Source organism: Aedes aegypti, chromosome 3 (genome assembly GCF_002204515.2).
Source record: "Aedes aegypti strain LVP_AGWG chromosome 3, AaegL5.0 Primary Assembly, whole genome shotgun sequence".
Taxonomy (NCBI): Eukaryota; Metazoa; Arthropoda; class Insecta; order Diptera; family Culicidae; genus Aedes; species Aedes aegypti.
Window position 1 is genome coordinate 113363921 of NC_035109.1, and position 22924 is coordinate 113386844.

At 38.7% G+C, this 22924-nt stretch overlaps 1 protein-coding gene across 1 annotated transcript; it reads right to left on the reverse strand.

Moving 5' to 3' along the window:
* Positions 1 to 403: 403 nt before the first annotated feature.
* LOC5575408 (MAU2 chromatid cohesion factor homolog) lies at positions 404 to 18656 on the reverse strand. Its single transcript, XM_001661878.2, has 4 exons — positions 18113 to 18656; positions 6943 to 7468; positions 3066 to 3528; positions 404 to 1003 (listed from the first exon to the last, which is right to left on the reverse strand). The coding sequence occupies exons 1-4, from the start codon at positions 18515 to 18517 to the stop codon at positions 535 to 537; spliced, it is 1863 nt and encodes a 620-aa protein (XP_001661928.2). The 5' UTR covers positions 18518 to 18656; the 3' UTR covers positions 404 to 534.
* Positions 18657 to 22924: the final 4268 nt, after the last annotated feature.

Here is a 22924-nt window from a genome sequence, read left to right on the forward strand (position 1 = left end):
TATTCCGATCAATCACTAATTTTACTGTCCACAATGCTCATGCTCATAAAAGAGTTGGTTGACTATTGGTTTGATCTGATCAGTATGAAATCGTAGTCTAGTAGGTAAATGTTGCATGGTATTCATCTGATTTGGTTTGTTTCGTTTGGTTCGTTTGGTTCGTCGAAAATAATGGCGCTATAGAGAAATCACGGAAATGAGTGTGTTACACGACTGGCGAATATTTTTCTATTTGTGCTTATTCTGCGCGGCGTGTGATTCGAGACGAGTTATGTTAATCAAATGGTAGCGAGTCGACAATTGTCACCTCATTCGACTCGTCTCACCTCATACCCCGCGCCAGAATAAGCACATGTGTGACTATAGTTAAGCATTCGGATATCTAAGTAAAAAAAATCAGAAATGAATACTAAAGAAAACTTTTTTTCTATATCAATACGTTCGTTGAAGGTTAATTGTAGAACTACACTGAAAAAAAAAACTCTGATACATTCACAATCATACCGCTACTTTGCAAGCTCCGACATTGAACATTCACTGATAAATAACCTGTTGGCCTGGCTGTCCGGGAAGCCGCACCACGGTGGCCGACTGCTGCTGAATTGTGGCCGCAGGTGGCGCCTCCAGTATTTCCTGACTCAGCATCGGCAACGGTGGATCACCCTGTACCCAGCTGATGAGTGTGTGCTCCGGAAACTTGGTGCACTTCATCTGGTCGGCAATCAGATTCTGCGAGAAATTACAGTGGTTGTTGTACGCCTCGGTTTCCAGCGCCGGCTCCTTCAGCATCCGGTGCAGGTCTTTCAGTATGGCACTTCCCCACAGCTGCACGTGGATGTCCGGAATTTTGGACGCGAGCTGCATGGCCGGCGTTACCATGTTCATGCTTTCCTTGGAGTTTCCGATGCTGAGGAATACGTGGCTCAGCAGCACTAGCGAACAGGACGTCAGCCGATTCAAGTCTTCGGCGTTGGCCATCTTTAGGGTTTCGCGTAGGAAACGTCTGAATTGAGAGTGGGAATATTTTTATTTTTAACACAGTTGTTCAAAAACACTTAAAAGTAGCGGAAACTTTCAAAAGTAGAACGCACTGATTGATTTTAGGGTGGTAGATCTAAACGGCTTTTTTATGAAATACGTTGTTATCTAGGAAATACGCTGACCCTCAACCGAAGATCTAGAATTCTGAGCGATGAATCCCATCGAGGACGTTTCATTCAAGTATTACATCTACTATAGCGGCGGCAATCGCGGCTATAGAGCAGAACATGAAGTTTGGTATTAATGACACTATAGAACACTCTGACTTTTTTCATAAAATTTGTAATCAACAAGACCAGTCAAAATCTGATACAAAATCAAAACAATGCAGGGCCCCATTGAGAATCAGAGCTACAGGTTCAAAGCTCTGATAAATGTGGATGATTGTGACGGCTATAACCGTGGTCATCATATAGAGTACAAACGGTCAATGCTGTATAGTGTCAGCACCGAGGAGGCAGCCCGTCTAACACCATGTAGGTAGTATGTATCGAAGGCTTGGGCTTCTGTTTTGTGACATGCGGAATGTCGGCGTGAACTTGACAGGCATCCAGGAGATACGCTGGCCCAAAACCGGAAAACGTGAATGCTGAGCGGTGGATCCCATCGCCAATACTTCATTCAAGTACTACATCTACTACAGCGGCGGCGACAAAGTAGAACATAGAGTTGGCTTTATATTGATTGGGAAGCAGATGAAGCTAGTTATTCGGTGAACACCGGTAAGCGACTGAATATATGTGTTGAGAATGAAGGGCAAGTTCTTCAACTACAGCTTGATCAGTATATGCGCCAACGAGTGATAAGCCATGAAGGACGAGTTCTATGAAAGCCTAGATAAGGCTTACGAAGAGTGCTAAAAACAAGATGTAAAGATAGTGTTCGGCGTCGCAAATTCGCAGATCGGGAAAGAAAACTTCCGATCCGTCATTGGAACGGAAAGCCTCCATTCCGCCACCAATAATAATGGCCTGCGGCTGGTAACCTTCGCTGCTGCTTCAGCAGTACCTACTTCGCACGCCAGTATATCCACAAACACATCTGGCGATGCCTGCTCCCAAATAGATCACGTGATGGTTGATGAGTGACATTTCTCAGATATCAAGGATGTCTGGACTTTTCGAAGCTTATCGAATCGGATCAAAATCTCGTTGTAGCTATAATTCGGCGCAGTTATCCAGCGTCACATGTTCCAGAACTAACAGAACGTTGTGCTTCAATATCCAACGCTTGTCGACTGATGGAATATCTGCACAGTACCGCCAGCAGCTAGACGAGCTGTTGGGAAGAATCAATGTTTCTGGGGATGTCAACAGCCTATGGGATCCTATCCTCAAAGCTGTGACAATAACGACGCGGACAGTGATTAGCCCTGGTCAACGACGAAGACGAAACGATTGGCTCGATGAAGAGTGTCAGAGAGTGACAGACGTGAACAATATCGCCAGAAGCCGTATGCGTGTGGCCGGTACCTGATAGAACAGAGAGCGGAAGAAAAGCGAATCCACCGCAAAAAAAAGACAGTACGAAGAAAGTGTGGTAACTGAAGCTCAAGATAGTATGAACCAAAACAATTTGCGGAGATTTTATAGAACGTTCAATAGCGCGCGGCACAATACCGCACCAGTGCTCGCCATGTGCAACGATCGAGAAGGGAATTTGCTGACGGTGATGGCTGCCAGGAGGAAGGAGCACTTTCAGCAATTGTAGCACGATGAAAAACAACAAAATACAGTCGCGCATCCTGTTTATCAAACTGACACCGCTCATGGAGTCCTTCGTCGGCGAATGCCAAGCTATTATATTTGTGAGGGCTGCTCGACAACGGATCAGTTTTTACCTTGCGAATGATCTTCGATAAATTCCGAGAGTATAACTTGCAGACACACCATCTCTTTATTGATTTCAAGGCGGCGTACAATATTGTACTGAAAAACAGACATTTGCTAGGCCAATTGCATCAGAGATAAAAAAAAAACTAAGAACTAACTAACTAAGGTTGCATAAAAATAAAAAGAACTTACTTGGCTTCATGAAAGCTGCTCTTGTGGAAAGCATTCAATCCCTGAACGTAATAGAAGCTCCCCATCAGAGCCTGACTGTTCGAGCACTGGGAGTTCTCCTGCTGCACCTGGTCCAGAATCTGTCGCAACTCCTGCTCCCGCTTCATCCTCAAATAGACAATGGCCAAGTTGAGATTGGCAAACAGTTTCAGATCCCTCTCGGTCGTATCGTTGATACAGGCGAAAAACTGTCTTTCTGCATGCTCGAAGTAACTGGCCGACATTGCGTAAAGGCCCAGCAGACAGTGCAACTGGGCGGAATGCTTCTTGAGGAGAAACTTGTTGGACGACGAGAGGCAGACGTCTTTGGCCAAAGCAATCTCTTTGATGGCCAACGATTTGTTTCCCATCACCAAGCGACACATGATGATATGTTCTAGCAGGATAATCTGGAACACCGCCAGGATTGGTTTGTTTTCTTGAGCTGTAAAGAAATAGACACTCTTATAGGTCAATGAATTATATAAGAAAGAGTGCTGGTAGCTAATGAGTGTCTTAAAAATAAAAATTTTAGGGATCTCATGTCTGAAAAAGAGACCAAAGAATACTAACTAACCGGAACCAAACTGAGATCAGAAAGAAGCCAAACAAAAAAAAAAAAAAAAAAAAACAGAACTATCAGGAATGAGGAGATAAGTATTTTATGTGGATTTCTAAGAAAAAAAAACATTCGTACTATTCGTGACATTACGACAAGTATGAATTTCATGTATCAGGGTGTCCATTCAAAATTAGTTTTCCAATTCCCGGATTTTTCCCGGACGTTCAATAAATAATGGTGAATCTTGTACGGTGCGCATAAAAGCTAGGTCGCCGAGCTAGGCATACGCAACAACTTTAAATTTCCAATCAGTAGAGAAAATTTCCTGGAAATACAAAATTCATCAACTCTGAAGAAACAAATGCTGGCAAAATTCTTTCAATAAAACTGGTTTACATGCCATAGTTGTGGAACAAATTTCCAGAAAATTTTTTGGGGAATTTCAGGAAGAGTTCGGGAGTAAGTTTACGATGATAAAGGAAAATTATTTAGCAGAAAAATTGCAGATAAATTCCTAAACATTCTTGTGGAATTTCCGAAAAAATCGAGAATTTAAAATAAAAGAGGAAAAATACCAGTAAAAATAAATTAAAACTTAACCTTCACTCACTCACAAGGTAGCCTTATCCTAGCCTTTTTTGTTTTCGATGAACTCGATAAAAACTGAATGATGTATTTCTTGGGCTATAATAATTAGAGATAATCTAGACTAGATATTTTTCCATACTTGAAGTATCCAAAACAACCGTATCATTAACGCCTCTACCAGCAGCTTCAACTTTTTACCACAGAAAAATACTCCAATCGTTATAACTTCTTTGTTTTTCAATATATTTGCAAGAAACATGATTAAAATCGACACAGATTTTAAAAGTAGACGAGTTTTTTTTCAACTTATGAAAAAATGATGCAAACATATTGAAAAACGAAAAGATTATCGCGATGTGAATATTTCTTTTGAAAAAAATGAAGCTGCTAGTAAAGCGTCAAGGACTAATAAATAACACTTATTTTAAACTAATTTCAAAACAATTAGCCTTGGCAACCATATGTGTTTAAAAAATGAATATTTCTATTCCAAAGCGAGTAATTGGAATAGAAATAGTCGTTCGGAGTGGTAGAAATTAAAAGGTAGGCTTGATCCGCTATTGAATGCCTGGTGGATTTGCTGATTTTTTGTACAATTTTTGAATCTATTTTTTAAAATAAATTACAAATCTATCTTCTAGGTAAATTATTATAGTAATAATTACTGAACAAGTTTCTTACAAACACGATAAAACAAATGTTGGTTGAAATTTCAGAGTTGTTTCAGGCTTCTCAGTTGAGTTTTCTCAAAAAGGTAGGCCAAAGATCTCCCTAGATTTCTCAAGAAATCTACCTAAATAAACTCATCTGGTCTGTCAGGGATTAAGCTGACATTTTAAAACTTTATGAATATTTTTGTCACAAAACCCAGCTAATGAATTCCACATATTCTATCAGAAATGTGTGTGCACTATTCACCTCTCCAGACACTTCGATATATGTACTGATAAAAAATGTTTTCATTAGAATATTAAAAACCAGTAAAACATCACTATTCTGCTGTTTAGGTTTATGAAGCGTAGCTATCAATCACTATCGTTGATTTATCAATAAATTACAAAAATAGTAACTTTAGTGATCATTTCTTTGAAAAAAAGGTGAATTGTTGCAAATAGTGGCGTTTTAGTGACCAGAACAAAAAAAGTGACTCGCTACCGTCTCATAAGAACTGTGTCATAGTCAAACTAATCTAATCCAGAAAAGGCTTAATCGAAAATCAATTTTATAAATAATCCTAGAAATCCGCCAAACGGAACTTTTCATTAATCTGTCCAGGATTTCAGAAGATTTCTCAAGAAATAGGCCATGTATTTTTTCGCTTGGATTTTCATTAACAACTACGAATCTACTAGACATTTTAAGCAGAATCATTCAAGGATCTTTTCTAGAATCCACTACAAACCTTATTAGCAATCTATATATAACAATTTCAGTGATCTTTCAGAAAAATCTTCCAATGAACTGGTCAATTATCGTTTCGATTCCCGTTAGGATTCCAGCAAAGATTTCATTAAAATTTGCCATGAATTTGAATAGAAATCAAACAAAATTTTCGCCAAGAACCTTGACATGAATCACTAAATACCCTACTACAAATGTTTAATAGATCTTAATTGTTAACTATCTTTCTACCAAACCACCAAAGAATAGTGATAGTGGGAAGACTAGTGCACCTACTGGGAAAAATTTCCGGTTACTTTCTCTAGAATTTTTATCAGAATCTAATTCTGATATTTTTCAGATATTACTCCGAAGATTTCTTCAGGTGTTCATATAGTAATTCTTTCACGAACTTCAAGAACTTGATTGAAGATACATTCAAGAATTCGATCTGAAATTTTTAAATGGATAAACGACTTGAGAGATTCCACTAGAAATTTCTCTCTAGAGATTCATTCACATATTGCATATTCATTTTTCACTGCTTCAGCAATTGCTTAAACTTCCTTTAGGAAGCTCAGTAAATCTTTAAGAAAGAGCTCCTTGACTTTTCTAGATACATTGCAAAAATAATTATTGAAAATCGAATGCCTGAAGACATTTATGTAGGAACGATCGGAGAAATTTATGAAAATCTGTGAAATTTAAAATAAAATTCATGGAAATTTTACTTGAGCAACGTTTTAAAGAATAACAAGATTTTTTACTAAATACAATTCTGTAGAGATTCCTAGCGATTTTTTTTTAGGAATTCGTGATCGAATGTATAGGTGAGTTCTTAACAGATTTCCTGGAATATCCCTGGAGGAGTTCTCGGAACAATTCTTGGGAGAAACTCTGGATGGATTTTCGAAGGAATACATATGAAAATTGCTAAAACAATAACTGAAGCAATCGGCGTAGGAAAAGCTTGAGGAGTTCATGTAAGATTTTCTAGAAGAACCCTTTCAAATTCTACAAAAACTCTGTATGATCTTTTGAGGAGTGTCTTACATGAACTCCTGGAACAACAATTGGACAAACCGGTGGAAGAAACAGTAAAACAATCTCTGCTGGAAAGGAAATCCAGGGATATTTCCTTAAAAAATGTACAGTGTGGTCCCTGTGCAAATTAATGGTGATAGTAGCGTTGGACTTCGTGAAAATATTCCTCTAAGTATGACAGGAGGAATTTCTGGACAAACCTTTGGGAACTTTGGGAATACTGAACAAGTATTCAACAAAAGAGACCTGCTACCAGACCAACAAAAGTAAAGTTCTCATACTTACATTTCAGTTTCTCAATTTGAGTCAACGCTTTCTCGGTGTACTTTTGGGCCTTGTCCATGTAACCGGCCATCATCGAGTGCGACACGGTGACCAAATAAACCAGAACGTAAAGTTGCTCTTTCGGTAACCACATGAACATCTCTGTATTGCTTTGGCCGAAAATTTGTTCGTCCGCCGGCCAATTCGGAGCCATTATGGTCTGGATGCTTTGCTGTAGTTGCTTGAGGCTTGTTTTAACCGTTTTCACCTGCCCCAGCTGCAAGTAGTGACAAACTTGCAAGACGTAGAAAAACACCTTCAAATACTCCTTCAGATGGATGTTCTGCACGGCGTTATCGATCATAGTCCCTGCCTGGTTCAATATGGTTAGAACATCGCCGGTTTTTCGCTCGATCATCATTATCATAGCCCGGCTAAGGAGAAATAACGTTTTTAAGTAGGTTGCATTGGTCTCATCTGTTGATTCTACTCCGACTGCTAGTAACTCGGAGGCCAGAGCGTATTCCTTGTCGGTTGCATGCGTTTGCTGGAAGAGAAAAAGACATTCGTTAAATCGGCCAGAAGATTCAAATCGCACTTCAATGGCTAATAACAAGCAAAAGTGCTAACATTTTTATTTTAGTGACCACAATTCTCAAAAAAAGTATCTTGAAGTTACTATTACACTCTTCTGGTTGCACTATTACACTCTACTGGTTTTGAAAATAAGAACTTCAGAGGTCTCTAATTTTAAAAAAGAGATCGAACAGATACCAAACAAGAAGTGTGATACACCACGGCTACATTTGAAATTCTGCACAGGAGAATATCGATGCCAGCAGAGATATGTTTTGAGAATGAAAATTTCGCCCTGCGGAACCTATTCTAGGGAATAGAAAATCTGCCAAGTTTTCAGAAGCAAGTTAATTCATTCAAGCGGATTTCATTCTAAGGTTTGAAAGCCTCGTCTACGATGAACTAGCTTAGCGAGAAATGCTCTGAGAGATGAAGTTATTATCTACTATGGAGAAGTTTCGGAAGGACACGAGAGTGAAGGGGAAAATCAACTGATCTTTTCCCAATATCAAACACGTCTTTTGTGAGAAAACCAAAGAATTTCAGGATTTATCGCTAAACTAAGGATAGCCGAGGCATTTGCCCCCTAGGCACCCCCCAAATCCGGGCCTGAGTATATTGATTATTGGAAAAATATGTCAAACGAACCCCAGGAGGTCTTGCAGAATTTTCTGGAAATATTCGTAAAAAACCTTGGGCATAATCCGTCTAGAGGGATGGCAATCAGCAGTACCTACTTCGCACGAAAGAATATCCGCAAACACACCTGGCGACACCCGAGTGGCGATGCCTGCTCCCAAATAGACCACGTGCTGGTTGATGGGCGACATTTCTCAGATGTCATTGATGTCAAGACCTTCCGAGGCCCTAATATTGACTCGGATCATTATCTCGTTGTAGCTAAAATTCGGGCGCGGTTATCCAGCGTCACGAGTTCCGCAACGCACAGAACGCTACGCTTCAATATACAACGCTTGTCGACTGATGGGGTAGCTGCGCAGTACCGTCAGCAACTAGACGAGAAGTTGGGAAGAGTCAACGTTGCTGGGGACGTCGACAGCCTGTGGGACCCTATCCACGAAGCTGTGACAACAACGGCGCGGGAAGTGATCGGCACTGGTCAACGACGAAGACGGAACGACTGGTTCGATGAAGAGTGCCAGAGGGTGACAGAAATGAAGAATGTTGCCAGAAGCCGTATGCTTGTGGCCGGTACCCGACAGAACAGAGAGCGGTACAGGGCAGCGAGAGCCGAAGAAAAGCGAATCCACCGCAGAAAGAAAAGGCAGCACGAAGAAAGTGTGGTAGCTGACGCACAAGAAAGCATGAACCGAAATGATATGCGGAGATTTTATGCAACGGTCAATGGTGCGCGGCACAATACCGTACCAGTGCCCGCCATGTGCAATGACCGAGAAGGGAATTTGCTGCCCGATAAAACGGCGGTGGCTGCCAGGTGGAAGGAGCACTTCCAGCAATTGTTGAACGGTGATAATGGAAATGTAGCGAGGAACAGGATGAACATAGATGATGACGATCAAGCTGTGGACCCACCGACCATAGGAGAGGTTAAAAAGGCTATCAGCGAGCTGAAGAACTGTAAGGCTGCTGGGAAGGACGAGATCCCGGTCGAGCTTCTCAAGCACGGAAGCGAGCAGCTTTACCAGTCGATCCACCGAGTACTTCTGAAGGTATGGGAGGACGAAGAATTGCCCACCGGCTGGTTGGATGGCCTCATCCGCCCTATCTACAAGAAAGGGCACAGACTGGAGTGTGCCAATTACAGAGGAATTACCCTGCTGAATTCGGCGTACAAAATTCTGTCGCGCATCCTGTTTAGCAGACTGAGACCGCTCGAGGAGTCCTTCGTCGGCGAATACCAAGCTGGTTTTCGTGAGGGCCGTTCGACAACGGACCAGATGTTTAGCTTGCGAATGATCCTAGACAAATTCCGGGAGTATAACTTGCAGACTCACCATCTGTTTATTGATTTCAAGGCGGCGTACGACTCAGTGAAAAGAAATGAGCTTTGGCAGATAATGTCTGAAAATGGTTTTCCGGCGAAACTAATTAGGCTGATACGTGCTACGCTGGATGGTTCGAAATCAAGTGTTCGGATCGCAGACGAGGTGTCAACCTCGTTCGTGACGTTAGACGGATTGAAGCAGGGAGACGCACTTTCGAATTTACTGTTCAACATTGCACTTGAGGGTGCCATTAGGAGATCTGGCGTGCAAAGAAATGGCACTATTATCACAAGGTCGCACATGCTCCTTGGCTTTGCGGACGATATAGACCTGATTGGAATCGATCGCAGGTCAGTGGAAGAGGCCTTCGTGCCTCTGAAGAGGGAGACAGCGAGGATAGGCCTGACCATCAATTCCACCAAGACGAAGTACATGGTTGCAGGTACAGATAGAGTCAGGCATGGTGGTGTAAGTGCTGAGGTAGTGTTTGATGGGGATGTGTTTGAAGTTGTTGAAGAATTTGTTTACCTTGGAACACTTGTGACATGTGACAACGACGTTTCCCGCGAAGTGAAAAGACGTGTTGCGGCTGCGAATAGGGCCTTTTACGGACTACGTAACCAGCTTAGGTCCCGCAGCTTGCAAACCGAAACCAAATTCGCCCTGTATAAAACATTGATTCTTCCGGTGGCTCTCTACGGGCACGAAGCGTGGACGTTGAAAGAGTCAGACCGGAAAGCTCTCGGTGTTTTCGAGCGTAAAGTGCTGCGGACAATACTCGGTGGGAAACTCGAAAATGGTGTGTGGCGCAGACGCATGAATCACGAGTTGTATCAAGTGTACAAAGATGCGAATATTATCAATCGTGTAAAATACGGCAGACTTCAGTGGGCTGGTCACTTAGTGCGAATGTCGGAAGAAAGAATTGCGAAAATAATATTCAGCAGGGAACCAGGTAGAGGCCGGCGGCTTCGGGGAAGACCACGAATACGCTGGCTGTACGCAGTGGAAGAGGACCTGGCGACCCTAAACGTTCGGGGCAACTGGAGAAGTTTCGCCCAAGACCGACGAAGATGGAGCTCTACAATACGCCCGGCAATGGCGTGATGCTACGCTGTAGCCATCAAGGTATCAAGGTAGGTAATCCGTGTAGGAAAACATGAAGAAATAATCCTAGGAATCACTAGCATTAGTTTAGTTCTGTACCATTTTCTTATAGATAATTTTTAATGAATCTATATATAGTACACATGATAAATTACTCAAAACCTTCGAAAGATACTATACGATTAATTCCTGGACGAAATTCTAGATAAATCCCTGGATAAGTCTTGCAGAACTTCTTAATAAATCTCTAAATGAGTTTATAGAGCAATTTTGGAAAAAAAAATCCTGGAGGAATTTCTTTAGCAATTCCTACGAGAATCCGGGAAGAAATTATTGAAAGAATTCATGTGAAAATAGTTGAAATAACTGGCGAGAGTAGGAACTTCTTGTGCTATTTTTGCAGGACTTCTAGAAAAATTTCTGAAGAAATTTCTCCAAAAATCCCGGTATAAAGAATTGTTCTTTTGGAGAAATTCAGTTAGAAATCTTTGAAAGATAACAACTGGAGAAATTATTATATGAAATTTAAGTAGATTTTCTAATTTCTAATTTCTGTGTAAACTACATGAGGTATTAGCATTGTTTTGCTTAAGGATTCTGGAAGATTTGGTTGAAATGAAATCTCAAAAAAAAAAAGTTTTGGAAAGATAATTGCAAGGATTTCTGGAGAAATCTATTGAGGAATTACTGGAGGAATCCTTGGATCAGTTCCAAGGAATGTATTGTTGAAGAATTTTCCTGGAAAAAATCATTTGAAGAATTCTTGTAGTACGTTTTCGAAAAATCTACGAAGCACCTTTTGGGAAGCTGTAGGTAGAGGATACGCATGAAAATTACTATATACATCGATTGACTCTCAAGCATTTCTCAAGATATAAGGTGTATTTCATGGTGTATTTCTTTGAATGTTCCATCGAATATCCACGTCCACGTTCGAAACCATGGGTAGGACAAACATTGGAAAATATGTTGTGTTCAGTGAAGCTATGATTTTGTTAAACCCTTGACTGGAAATTGTAAGTTACTATATATGAGGGGCTCAAGTCACATTTTGGTGGGTTGTGAGTTGAGGAAATTCTTTTGTTTCCAAGCGTTCTATCAAGATTATCAGTTGATTTTTCTGCTCAACAGAAAAAATAAGATAATTCTAAGAAGACTAGCTTTTTTTTCGTTTCCAATATAATTTGTAAAGAATTAAAAATTGATGAAGGAAATTCAAAGTGGATTTTCTCCCTGAAACACCCTCATTTTCAAGCCAATCGTCACCACAAGACTGAGAAAGCTTTTCGTCTTTACAGGGCTGGTAGCGAGTGAGTGCATAAAAAAAGAAATTAGAAACCTTTTGTCAGAGGAAAGAGATCAAAAATAAATCTAAAAGGAACCAAGAAGAGGCCGAAAATAAATCAAACAGAAACCAAGAAAACAAAAGCTATTGTTTCGTAGCTATGAAATGAAAATGATTTTATTTTTGGCTTAAACCTTGACTCATAACACGCTTGTAAGAAAAGCTTTTTATGACTTTTGAAACTTTTTTGTATTTTTGAAAATTGTTTGAAAAATTATATTCTTATATAATCTACAAATGCCTGGGTTTAAGTAACGAATAATATAAAAAATCGTTTCTTTTATATTTCTCTACGATCAACCTATCGCAGAAGATGAGTTTGGTGGTATTAAAATAATTTCAAACCAGTTTTTCCGTTAATTACACGGAAAATAAAAATAATTCCTGAAAAAAAAAATAAAATTTTTATATTTTTAAAAGTTTTGTAAAACTTGAATTTTAATTATTGCTAAAAATCAGTAACTAGAAGAGGCTTCAAGATAAAATGAAAGGGTAGGGATGTTCAAAAATAATAATTATATATATCAAAAACCAAAATTCGTAGATTTGCGAATAAAAATAAATCATTGCCAAAAACGTGTTTAGAACGATTTTAGCTAAGTAAAAATAATATTTCTCGATTACTTTTTCAAATCGACGTAAGTAACTTCCATACGGTTTTGAGAAAATTAATTCAGAAGAATCACAACCTGTCTTCTAAAACTGTTTTAAAATAAATCACCTTTTTTTCAGCGTGTACATTGCTCAAATTTTGCATACAATGAGCTCACGTTCAAAAACTATGGAGTCCCTTTTATTTCACACAAGAATTTTATGACAAAATGATAAGCCGTTTTATTCAGTTACTTGCGACGTTTTTCTACCAGTGTAAAATCGACTCAAGTAGTGTTTTGTTTTGATTCGTGGTTAAGTCACTTTGTCTCTCCATACAGCGGGGCGGCGAAAGTAGTGGTTAGGTTGCGATAGTTAAAAATCTTATTTTCGTCGTTTTGTGAATTCGGAAATTAAACGTTCTAAAAGTGAAAAATCAAGTTCGTTCAGAGCGAAACGTGTAGAATTTCGTCTGCGAAACACGTAGGATTGATAAAGTAAGTTTGTATACTTATTTGACTTGAGTCTATATGAATAAGTTTTCGAGATTTAGATCGAAAATAAAAAATAAGGTATTAAAGGGTTAATTCAGTAATTCATCCATCGATTCCCTGGGTCATTCTCCAAGATTCCCGGTCAATACGTATTCTAAAATTCAACCAATAACTTCCTAAGAATTTTCTATGGATTTCCTTTAAAATTGTCTTTAAGGATTTATATATGATTTCAACTTGGGATTTCTCTAAGGATACCTTCAACAATTGTTCCGAAGATTCCTTCTAAGATTTCTACCGAAATTTCTCCAGTAACTCTTTGAGATTTTCTCAAGTAAGCTTGCAAGTTTTTTTTCCAAGGAATTCTTTCAGAATTGTTTCTAGGGAAACGCCAAGGAAATTTTTGTGGAAAAAAATCCGGAAGGTATTTTAAAAAAAATCCTAGAGTAACCTCTGATAAAACTACGTTTTAAAGTCACCGTTAACCCGTATAGGCCTGAGTGAAGGCAAAAATTCTAAAACCCTCACCGCTCAGCGAATTCTTAACGGATTCAAATGATTTTTTGTCAGTATACTGGCACACATATCCAGTTTCTAGAAGTGGACAGAGGAACGCGGAAATATTCCTATGGTCGGAGTTATTCCGGTGGATCACTGGGTCAGGTCGGGTGAGAAGGGTACTGTGCGTTTGTGCCCCTGGGGGTAGGCAAATTTCAAGACACAGATAATTTCCGGAATCGGTTATAATGTGGCCACTACATGACGGAATTTTAAGAAAATTGGATCAGTGTAAACCTTTTGAGAAACGATTGATTCGAATAACTATGAGTTTTGCATTTGATTAAACATACAAATGACCATTTTCGGGTCTCGGGACGCCTCACGATAAAGTGGCTAATTTGTATCTGAACATCTGTGCCAAGCTTATGGGAACGCATTTGAGTGCACATTTACGTTTGCTTTCTACTTTTCGAGCATTGAAACGGTTTAGTATCCAACAAATCCATAGCCGTTTCTTCCGGGCATCACGTCCAAATGGCCACATCCGGTATATATAGAACGGTGTAAAACTCTTCATTAATAATGTTGAATATCAGATCTTAATGATTTATGTAAATTAAAATGGTTGTTATTGCAAATAAAAAAGGTAACTTGGCATGTCCCAAAAAATACCCCTTTTTTACCCGACTTGACCCAGTGACCCACCGGAATAACTCCGGCCACAGGAATATTTGCGAGTTCCTCTGGCCACTTTTAGAAACTAGATATGTGGGCCAGTGAACTGACAAAAAATCATTTGTATCCGTTATGAATTTTCTGAGCGGTGAAGGTTTCAGTATTTTTGCTTTCACTCAGGCCTATACGGGTTAATAAACAAGGATCTGTGAAATAACTGAAATATTCCACAGGATTTTCTAAAGAATTTGTTAAAAAAACATTAACCTGTCCAACTTTCTATAGAAATTTGAATAGGAATGATCTGAGGAATTATTGGGAAAATTGCTGTAGTATAAACTGGTGAAAAATATAAAATAAACTTTTGAAGTTTGCATGGATGTTTTTAAGAAATATTTGGTAAAATTGGAGGTGTAATACTTGGATGAAATGCTGGAAAAATTCAGAAAAAAAAGGTTTGCTAGAAGAAACCCTCAATGATTTTGGATTTCTGGGAAACGTTGATGAATACTTGAACAAATCCATATGAACAGGCAGAGGAACTCTTGCAGGGTTTCTTAAAAAAAACCCTTAAGCTATTTTCCAAACATTATGGAATAACCCCTTTGGAAGATTTCCTAGAATAACAACAGCCAGATTTGATTGAAGGATTTGTAAAAATATATCTGGAGGAAATCCTAGGAAGGAATCAAAGTAATACCTGAGGAAATTACTGGAGATAGTAGCTTTGGAGTTCTCAAGGATTTCTAAGAGCAAATTCTAGGAATATTCTTCTAAGCACCCTTTGAAAAATCGCTGGCAGAATTTCTGGGAGAATTGATAGCGAAATCTCTAGAAGAATTTCTGGACAGATCCCTGTAGGAGACCCTGAAAGTATTCTAAATAAAATAACTATGAGAATTTCAGAAGCTTTTCCTCGGGGAATCTGAGACGAAATTCTTGAAGAGCCTATTGAACCCGTCACTGGAGGTTTCTTTCGAGCTTGTACCATTTTGCATCAGGAAGCGCCATTTTGGTTAAAAAAGATACCCTAGAAACCTTCCATTAAAAATAGAGACTTTTTAAAAACCTGCATTAGAAGTCTCTCAAAAGAAACCAACTACCAGTCATGTCTTAAGGATCATGCATTGGATAAACTTTTGTTATCATTTATATTAAATAATATAAATAACGTTTATATTCATATCCTTTTTAAATCAATTTAATTAAAAAAATGACAAAAAAAGAGCAAACTGCATCCCTTAACAACCAGTTAGGTTGTCCTAATTTCCTCATCTTTTCCTAGACAAAAAATGAATGAATCGTGGGTAGGACAATCCTTTGAGTGTCCTACCCAGGTTTTTTGTCCTATATGTCCTACCCACTTCCCGCGCCACTGGTTCGAATTATGTGAAATTTTTGACGAAAAATTATATACGATTTATCTCAAATTGTCTTTGCAATTTCTACACAAAAACTGTCTTCGGCAAATTAGTTCATCTTGTCTAAATCTACGTTTTTGTTGATACCATGAAACTATTCCTTCAACTTGTTAAATAACGTTAATTATTGAAATTTGTCAAAAAAAATATATTACTATAGAAGAGGATGTTTAGGGAAATTTTAGTTAATACTTGGTGTGATCTTTGATGCATGCTTGTCCAATTAATTAATTAATTAAGTCCATTAATTATTCTATTAAAATATTAAAATTTACAATTTTATATCATCTTCATAGGGTGTATGACACACCTCATCCTAATACCGGACGGTATCTAAAGAGACCGTGTGCATCATAGCCGGGATGACGCCCATCGGGCTCATCATCAAGGAAGATGTTCAATGCTTCAATCAAAGGGGTACCAGAGGAGTCCGCGACACGTGTAAAGAGGAAACGCTCAGAAGCTGGCAGCAGGAATGGGATAATTCCACTAAGGGTAGATGGACCCATCGGCTAATACCAAATGTGTCAGATTAGTATGGTGGTAATCATGGGGAAGTGAACATGTGTCAGGACATGGTTGATATAGACAGTACCTGCATAGGTTCGGGCACTCAGAATCTCCTGCGTGCCCCAATTGTGCTGGTGTGGAGGAAACAGCGGAGCATGTCGTGTTCGATTGCCCCCGTTCATTGTTGTGAGAGGTAGCATGCTCACTACAATGTAATAGAGAGAATGTGTGCGAATGCCGAGTGCTGGAATGCAGTCACTGCGGCTGTCACTCACATTATGTTAGAATTGCAGCGCCTATGGCGCGCCGACCAAGAGTTGGCTGCAGAGGATTAGCCCTGCCGAGGCTGGTCCCTTGTAACATTGTTTAAGTCGGCTAGGAGAAGCAGCTTGCCTAGGCTACTTCTGGTACACGTGTTGTGCTATATGCACTGGTCCCTCCCCGAAGAAATACCGTAAGGTGGTTCCGGGGAGATAAGCGTCTGAGTCCAAGGGTGTTCACCACTTGAGCAATTCTAAAAGAATTGCTCAAGCACAGTGCATAGGCTGGTTTTAGCGGGTCGTCGTTGGTGCGTCATTCCCTGAGTTACCTGAGTTTGCAGATTTCCCCCTTGTAAAAAACAAAAAAAAAAAAACACCTTGCCCTAGTAGTTTCAATTAATATCATATATATTGAATCGATGATAAATTGATAATGAACTTTAAAATGACTTTTTGAAATATTGTGATTAGTTGTGATAGAATATTTCCCTGACCTTAAATAGAATTCCCTGACTTTCCAGGTCGAAAACGGAATTCCCTGACTATCCAGGTTTTTCCAGGTAGTCGACAATCTGTAATTCTCATATGAGTCTTCCTTACCAATTATTGCAATGACATCCGTAGCCATTGCTTAAAGAAAAAAAAAAAATACAATACTCTGACTGAAGAATTTATAATTTCGGTGGTCAGAACTAAATCCGCGCAAAAATTCACCTTCAAATTCGCGCAAAATCCGCAAAATTTGAGAACTCCGCGTAGTTGGAACAGCCCTGAACCTTAGAGGAGTAACGCTTGATGAACTCTTGCAAGGATCTCTGAAAAAAACTTCTGGACTCTTGATAAGATAATTATTGAAAATTACAACCAATCAAATCTCTGGACGATATCAAGCACATTCTGAAGGAAATCCTTGAGAAACGTTGACAAAGCCCCGGATGATACTTTTATAGGAATGATAGGAGGAAATGATAATATGTACCGTAATTCAGCGCGATTAAGGAATAAAACAATTCAAATGATTAATTAAAAATTAGTATTGTAATAAATAAAAACGTTTTATGAGTGAATCACTAGCAAATTTGTTTTAGATTATGGAAAAAAATATAAACTAGACTGCATTCAGGATTTACAATTGTGATTTTTTTGGAATAGTTTGCTCGTTGAAATTGCCGCATTTTTTAAACGCTTTTCCATATTCCGCGCACTCGCGAAGCAACAAATTTAACATTAACCCCTCTATAACACTTTTTGTATGAAAAATAAAAAGGTATGATCCGTAACGTTTTAGTCTTTTTTTTTTTGACTATCACATGAAATATAGATAACATTTGTTATAGTCTTTTCATTACCGTGGCATTGGTACGTGTGTATTTCCTATAGGGAAAAGTGGGTCAGTATGGCCACCTTAACGAAAAGTCGATAGAACTGCAGAAAATATTATGGAATTCTCGGATCTTTGTATGATTTCCAAAAAAAATTAGATCAATACACTAGATCCGCACGATTTCCGTTGTCACGAATGAATGAACGATTTTTCAAGATTAAATTTGGTTGAATAATTTTTAGAATCCTTACATCCAAATAGATACTTTTTAGAGTCTTGCATTGAAATTAGTGACCGAGTCTCTAAAAAACCTGTTAAACCCTTAAAAAGTGACTAGGTAATAGACATGCCAAAAAAGAGATTTTAATAGTACATATTTTGTTAAAACAAGTGTCCAAGTGACTAACATCCCACACTTACCGCCAACTGGAAAAGCAGTTTACAGTGCCAGTAAACATTATGCTGGGATAATTCTATCGCCTTCCGGAGAACCGGCTTAGCCAGTGAGCTTTGTTCCTGCTGCTGGTATAACTGGGCCAGCAGACTTGCCGTATCGAACTTCACGTCGTCAAAATTGTTGATGTTTTCCGACAACATCCACGCCTGCTCCAGGTGGTTCCTTGCCAGGTCGGTATTTTTGGTGTATGCCATCAGAATCTGTCCCAGCTGCAGATGCGTCCGGGCTTCCACTTTAAGCGGTGGCTTGAAGGTAAACAACGCCTGTAAGCACTGGATGCATTTTTTAATGTTGGGCGGCGACGAAGTGCGAAAGTATTCCGCCAGTCCCAACAGGGAAATGTAACAAGCGTCCTGAGACGAGGTCATCGCAGCGCGATATTCACGGAATTGACCACCAGCAGAGTCCCAAAAATGGGATCAAGAAATAAGTAAAGATAAAACACGGAGCTTCCACGAAGACGACGACGCGACTGTTTTTGTTCTTTTTGTTGTTATCTGGCGGTTGTTTTGACAGACGACCAAGCGTCTGCACTGTAGAAGATTTCCGCTCAAAGCTTGAGCTGTATCGATTTACAGATATCACAGTCGTTTGATATTCTGTTCGTTTTCTGTTCTAATGAATGGGACAGAAAATACTTGTAATTAGAAAATAGTTATCTCATTAGATGGGAAATGGGAAGTAATTTTTACTCCATTAAGTGAGTAAACATTCGAAAGAACTTGATATCTGAGTACACAAGACCGGTTGTGAGTAAAAATATTTTAAGGTGCAATATATACGGGGGGTAAACGGATGTGAGGGTACACTTTCCAGCGTGGGCTACAATAAAGGCGTGAGAAATTCAAAAATCAAAAATACGCGCAGCGAACTGGACTATCGAAATTTATACATTTTGATTAATAAAAGATGGAGCGTTTATTACACTTTTTGCATCTTTTTAGTATCACCCCACGTCAAGGCGTCGAATGACGCGTGGTATTGCAATTGTAGGGAAAACTTTCCGTTTTACGGTGCAACGGAAAGCTACCGCAGCTGTCACATCACTGATTTGCACTGGTGAATCATCAGTAGGCTTCAATGATACCTTGGATACCGTCTTGATGATCGTTGTTTGTTGTTATTTTTCATAGCGTTTTCTCTTTCAAGCATACTATGATTAAATTGTTTGCTTCAATGATTGAATGATTTCGAAGCCTGCGGTAGAACTTTGACAGCTGCGGTAGAACTCTGCGGCTACCGCCAACCGGAAAATTTTCTTAACAACCGTAATAAAAATCAAGCAGAAATCAGCACAACGTCTGTGAAAATCATCAAACATGTCGCGCGTCGGTCGAGTAATGGAATGAAAAAGCGACGCGGTTCGTTACTAGGGGAAGACGGGGTAAGGGCGGCCTAAGCAATTTAATTCATACGTCAAAATCAAGAATCAATAAATCCTTTTTCGACGCAGCATATCGTATTTTAGAGCCTTAGGCATGATCAAAAAATATCACATGTGTTATATTTATTTCTTGAAGCTTCAAAAAAAGTGATGTCTTATCACGATTATTTTTAGCGACGGGGTAAAACCACCCACTCACGGGGTAAGAACGACCACCACGATTTTCGTACACAATTTTGCGAAAAAATATATCAGTTCCCTGTGATTCTAAAAAGTATAATCACAGACAAACAGACGTCACACTCTCATCATTGGCCATCGACCACCTTTTTAACGGTCGAATCAAAAATACAGTAGGTGGCCAATCGACCACCCGCAGCGCTCGCATCGTTTCTGTTCGCGTTTGACGTTTACACACTAACGCCATCTGTTGGCCTGTCGGCCAAACACACTAATTTTAGCATTGGGCGTACATGTTCTCGTGACTATGATTTTGATCGAAATTTGTTCTAAGTGTTATGTCTGTTTGTCTGTGGTATAATGTTTTATGAATTCTACATTGATAAACGTGGATATTGAATCATTTTTAGGGTTGATTATTTCAAAAAACTTAAATATATACTTATTAGTACCTTGAAACACCCATATTTTGGAAAAGCTATGCGGATTTGGCTTGTATTTTTCACAAAATTGATTTCATTTCACTTGAACAGTAATCTGTTAAATTTAGATCAAATTCACTATCGACAAGCAGAAACTTTGTTTTTGACATTTGGGATGGTACACAAATTATGTCACGCTAAATTTCAACTTTTTTGACCCCCCCCCCCCTATGTCACGTTTTTTGTATGAGTCCTCTGAAAATTTTGTAATGCTTGTCACGCTTGGCTGGACCCCCTCCCCCCCCTTGGAGCGTGACGTAATTTGTGCATGACCCCTTTGTTATGAAAATTTTTATGTAAATATCACACTAAATGCTCCGGAATGTCAAAAATCTTGTGTTCATGGAAAGTGCTTGATGAACTTTTAAGAAAATTGCCATTTTCATGCCAAACTGAAGGTGGTCCGTCTTACCCCGGAGGGCGCTCTTACCCCGTCTTCCCCTAGTGTTTGATCTATTGATCGTGTCGCTTGCTCTTGTCTGGGCGAGTGATGAACACTTATTCGGCGTACAGTGTGATTAATAATTATTACTAATTACTGGGGCGTCCGATTTGAAAACGGTCTTCGGCAAAGTTGTAGCTGATGAATGTATCTCACAGTATCAACATAGTTCTAATCCCCAAGAGCACATAGGCAAACACTATGACCGATCGAATGAATGAATAACGCATTTAACGTGGCAATAGAAGCTTGCTATGATTTTTGTCTAATATTATTAAAAGTTTTGTAACTAAATTTTATTAATATTAGCTGTGTTCAACGAGCTGCTCGAACTTGGTTGCAACCACTTGCGAGTCAGCTTTTGGTGTTCATTGAGCCACTCCAACCTACTTCGAGTCGCTCGGGTTTGTGTTCATTGAGCCGAGTCCAACCAACTCTGATTCGCTCGAAACAGGTTGGAAGCTAGAGTCCGAGCTAGTTCAACCAGCTCGCAGTAGCTCGTGTTTTTGACGTTTAAAAACGTAAACATTGAGAAAAAAAAAAGCAAAATTCCGAAGCGATACGGATTGTTAAGTGCGCGATTTTTTTTTTCACGTGGAATTCCGGTAAATTATTAAAAAGAGTAAAAAGAGCGTTCATTGAGAAAGCAGCTTGGAGTTGCTCGAAGTAGCTTTGACAGTTATTTGTTGACAAAAAATACGAGCTAGTACAACCAACCCCGAGCAAGTTCGATCAAAGTCATTGAACACAGCTATTAATGAGTAACATGCATCACCAGATGTAAAAATATTATTCAACCAGTGGCCTCGGCAAACTTTGTCTGTTGTTGGCATGGGCGTAAATAGATCAAAACTTAAAAATCGTCCAAAACCGATTGATCAACATTCCAAATGTCACTTTTATGGAAAAATAGTAAACGTATTTAAAAATCATTTTTTTCGTTTTATATTGCCAAGATGACGTATTCAACCCAATCTTATAGATTTTGAAAAGAATACAAGTATTTAAAAACAGACTTTATTCAGGATTTACCTTTACAATTCGATTTGAACCAGAATTTTTAAAGCAAGATAAAGATTTAAATGTATTACTTCAATTAAGGTTCAAGATCAATGTGAAATCCAAACCTCTTGTAGCCTATAAGTCATATAACCCAAGCCTTTGAAAAAAGCTTGCTAGTTTGAAAATATGGATTATTGTTGCTCAGCATTTCTTTAAACCTCTCGAAACCAAAATTTGAACATAGGATTGAATAATACCTGTTAGAGTTAAAAACTTTTAATCCTTAAACTGCTTGACTACCATCATATTGAAGGATTGAAGGTTTTTTTTTTTGTATTCAAATAAAGCTGTCACCAGCAAATTCGTACGATGACAGTTGTTTGAAGAAAGCAGGATGGAGGGTATTTTGCTCATGGATTGTTTAAATATTCAATCAGAGTAAGGTAGGGAAAATGTTCGACCTTAGTGGTATAATCAAAATTTTCATAAAAACAAGAGCAGTTGTAAAGAAATAAATACCATACAGTGAACCTTCAACATATTTGGTATAATTTCGCTGATAGTTTTAACGGACTTTTGCCCAAAACACAAAATAGCGACATTTTCACGACAGACATACTTCATACCAGCCATAAACTTATGTTTACAGATAAATACACACTAATTTTTCATCAAAAAATTTCCCAAAGCCCACAAAGCAGTTTTTTTTTTACAAAACTAAGTGAAAATGTGAAAAGTCGATGACTTTTTTCGAATGATCAGGAAAATTTCACTAAACTCGAAGATAATATGTGAATTTGTAAATTTCCCTGCGAGCTTATATGGGTCCAGCTTTTGCTCCGCTGATTCGAACTTTTGCCACACTATGGGCCAAAAATTGATTCCAAGCAATTATGTAGTAACTAATACACCTCAAAGCATCCTTATGATGCCTAAAACGCCCTTACATAAAAAAAATCAAAGAAGATTTTATTCTTATTAATTTATTTTTTTAATGACATTGCAAAACATGCCTGTGCAAACTGTAAATCAATTCAAGTGTATAATCAAAATGTTAAATCAAATTTTGATTTATCTGCAGAGTTACAGCTGCATTAAGAGAAAAGATCAAGTCTCCCTAGTTTATTCTATGATTTAAACATTACATACACTCTTCTTATCAATCGACTCATGTATGTATGACTGGAATTCCGCGATTTGGTTTCTTGGTATCTTATTACCCCATTAAAGAGGAACACAATAGATCCAATGCAATATCGTTGATCTAATAATAAACTTTCTGTTT

Excerpts from the sequence above, each read along its gene's own strand:
- LOC5575408 (XM_001661878.2), bottom strand. The coding sequence starts at position 18,517 with ATGACCTCGTCTCAGGACGCTTGTTACATTTCCCTGTTGGGACTGGCG. Across the intron at positions 7,469-18,112 it reads AACTGCTTTTCCAGTTGGCG|CAAACGCATGCAACCGACAA; the intron begins GTAAGTGTGGGA and ends TTTCTCTTCCAG. Across the intron at positions 1,004-3,065 it reads AGCAGCTTTCATGAAGCCAA|ACGTTTCCTACGCGAAACCC; the intron begins GTAAGTTCTTTT and ends CTCTCAATTCAG.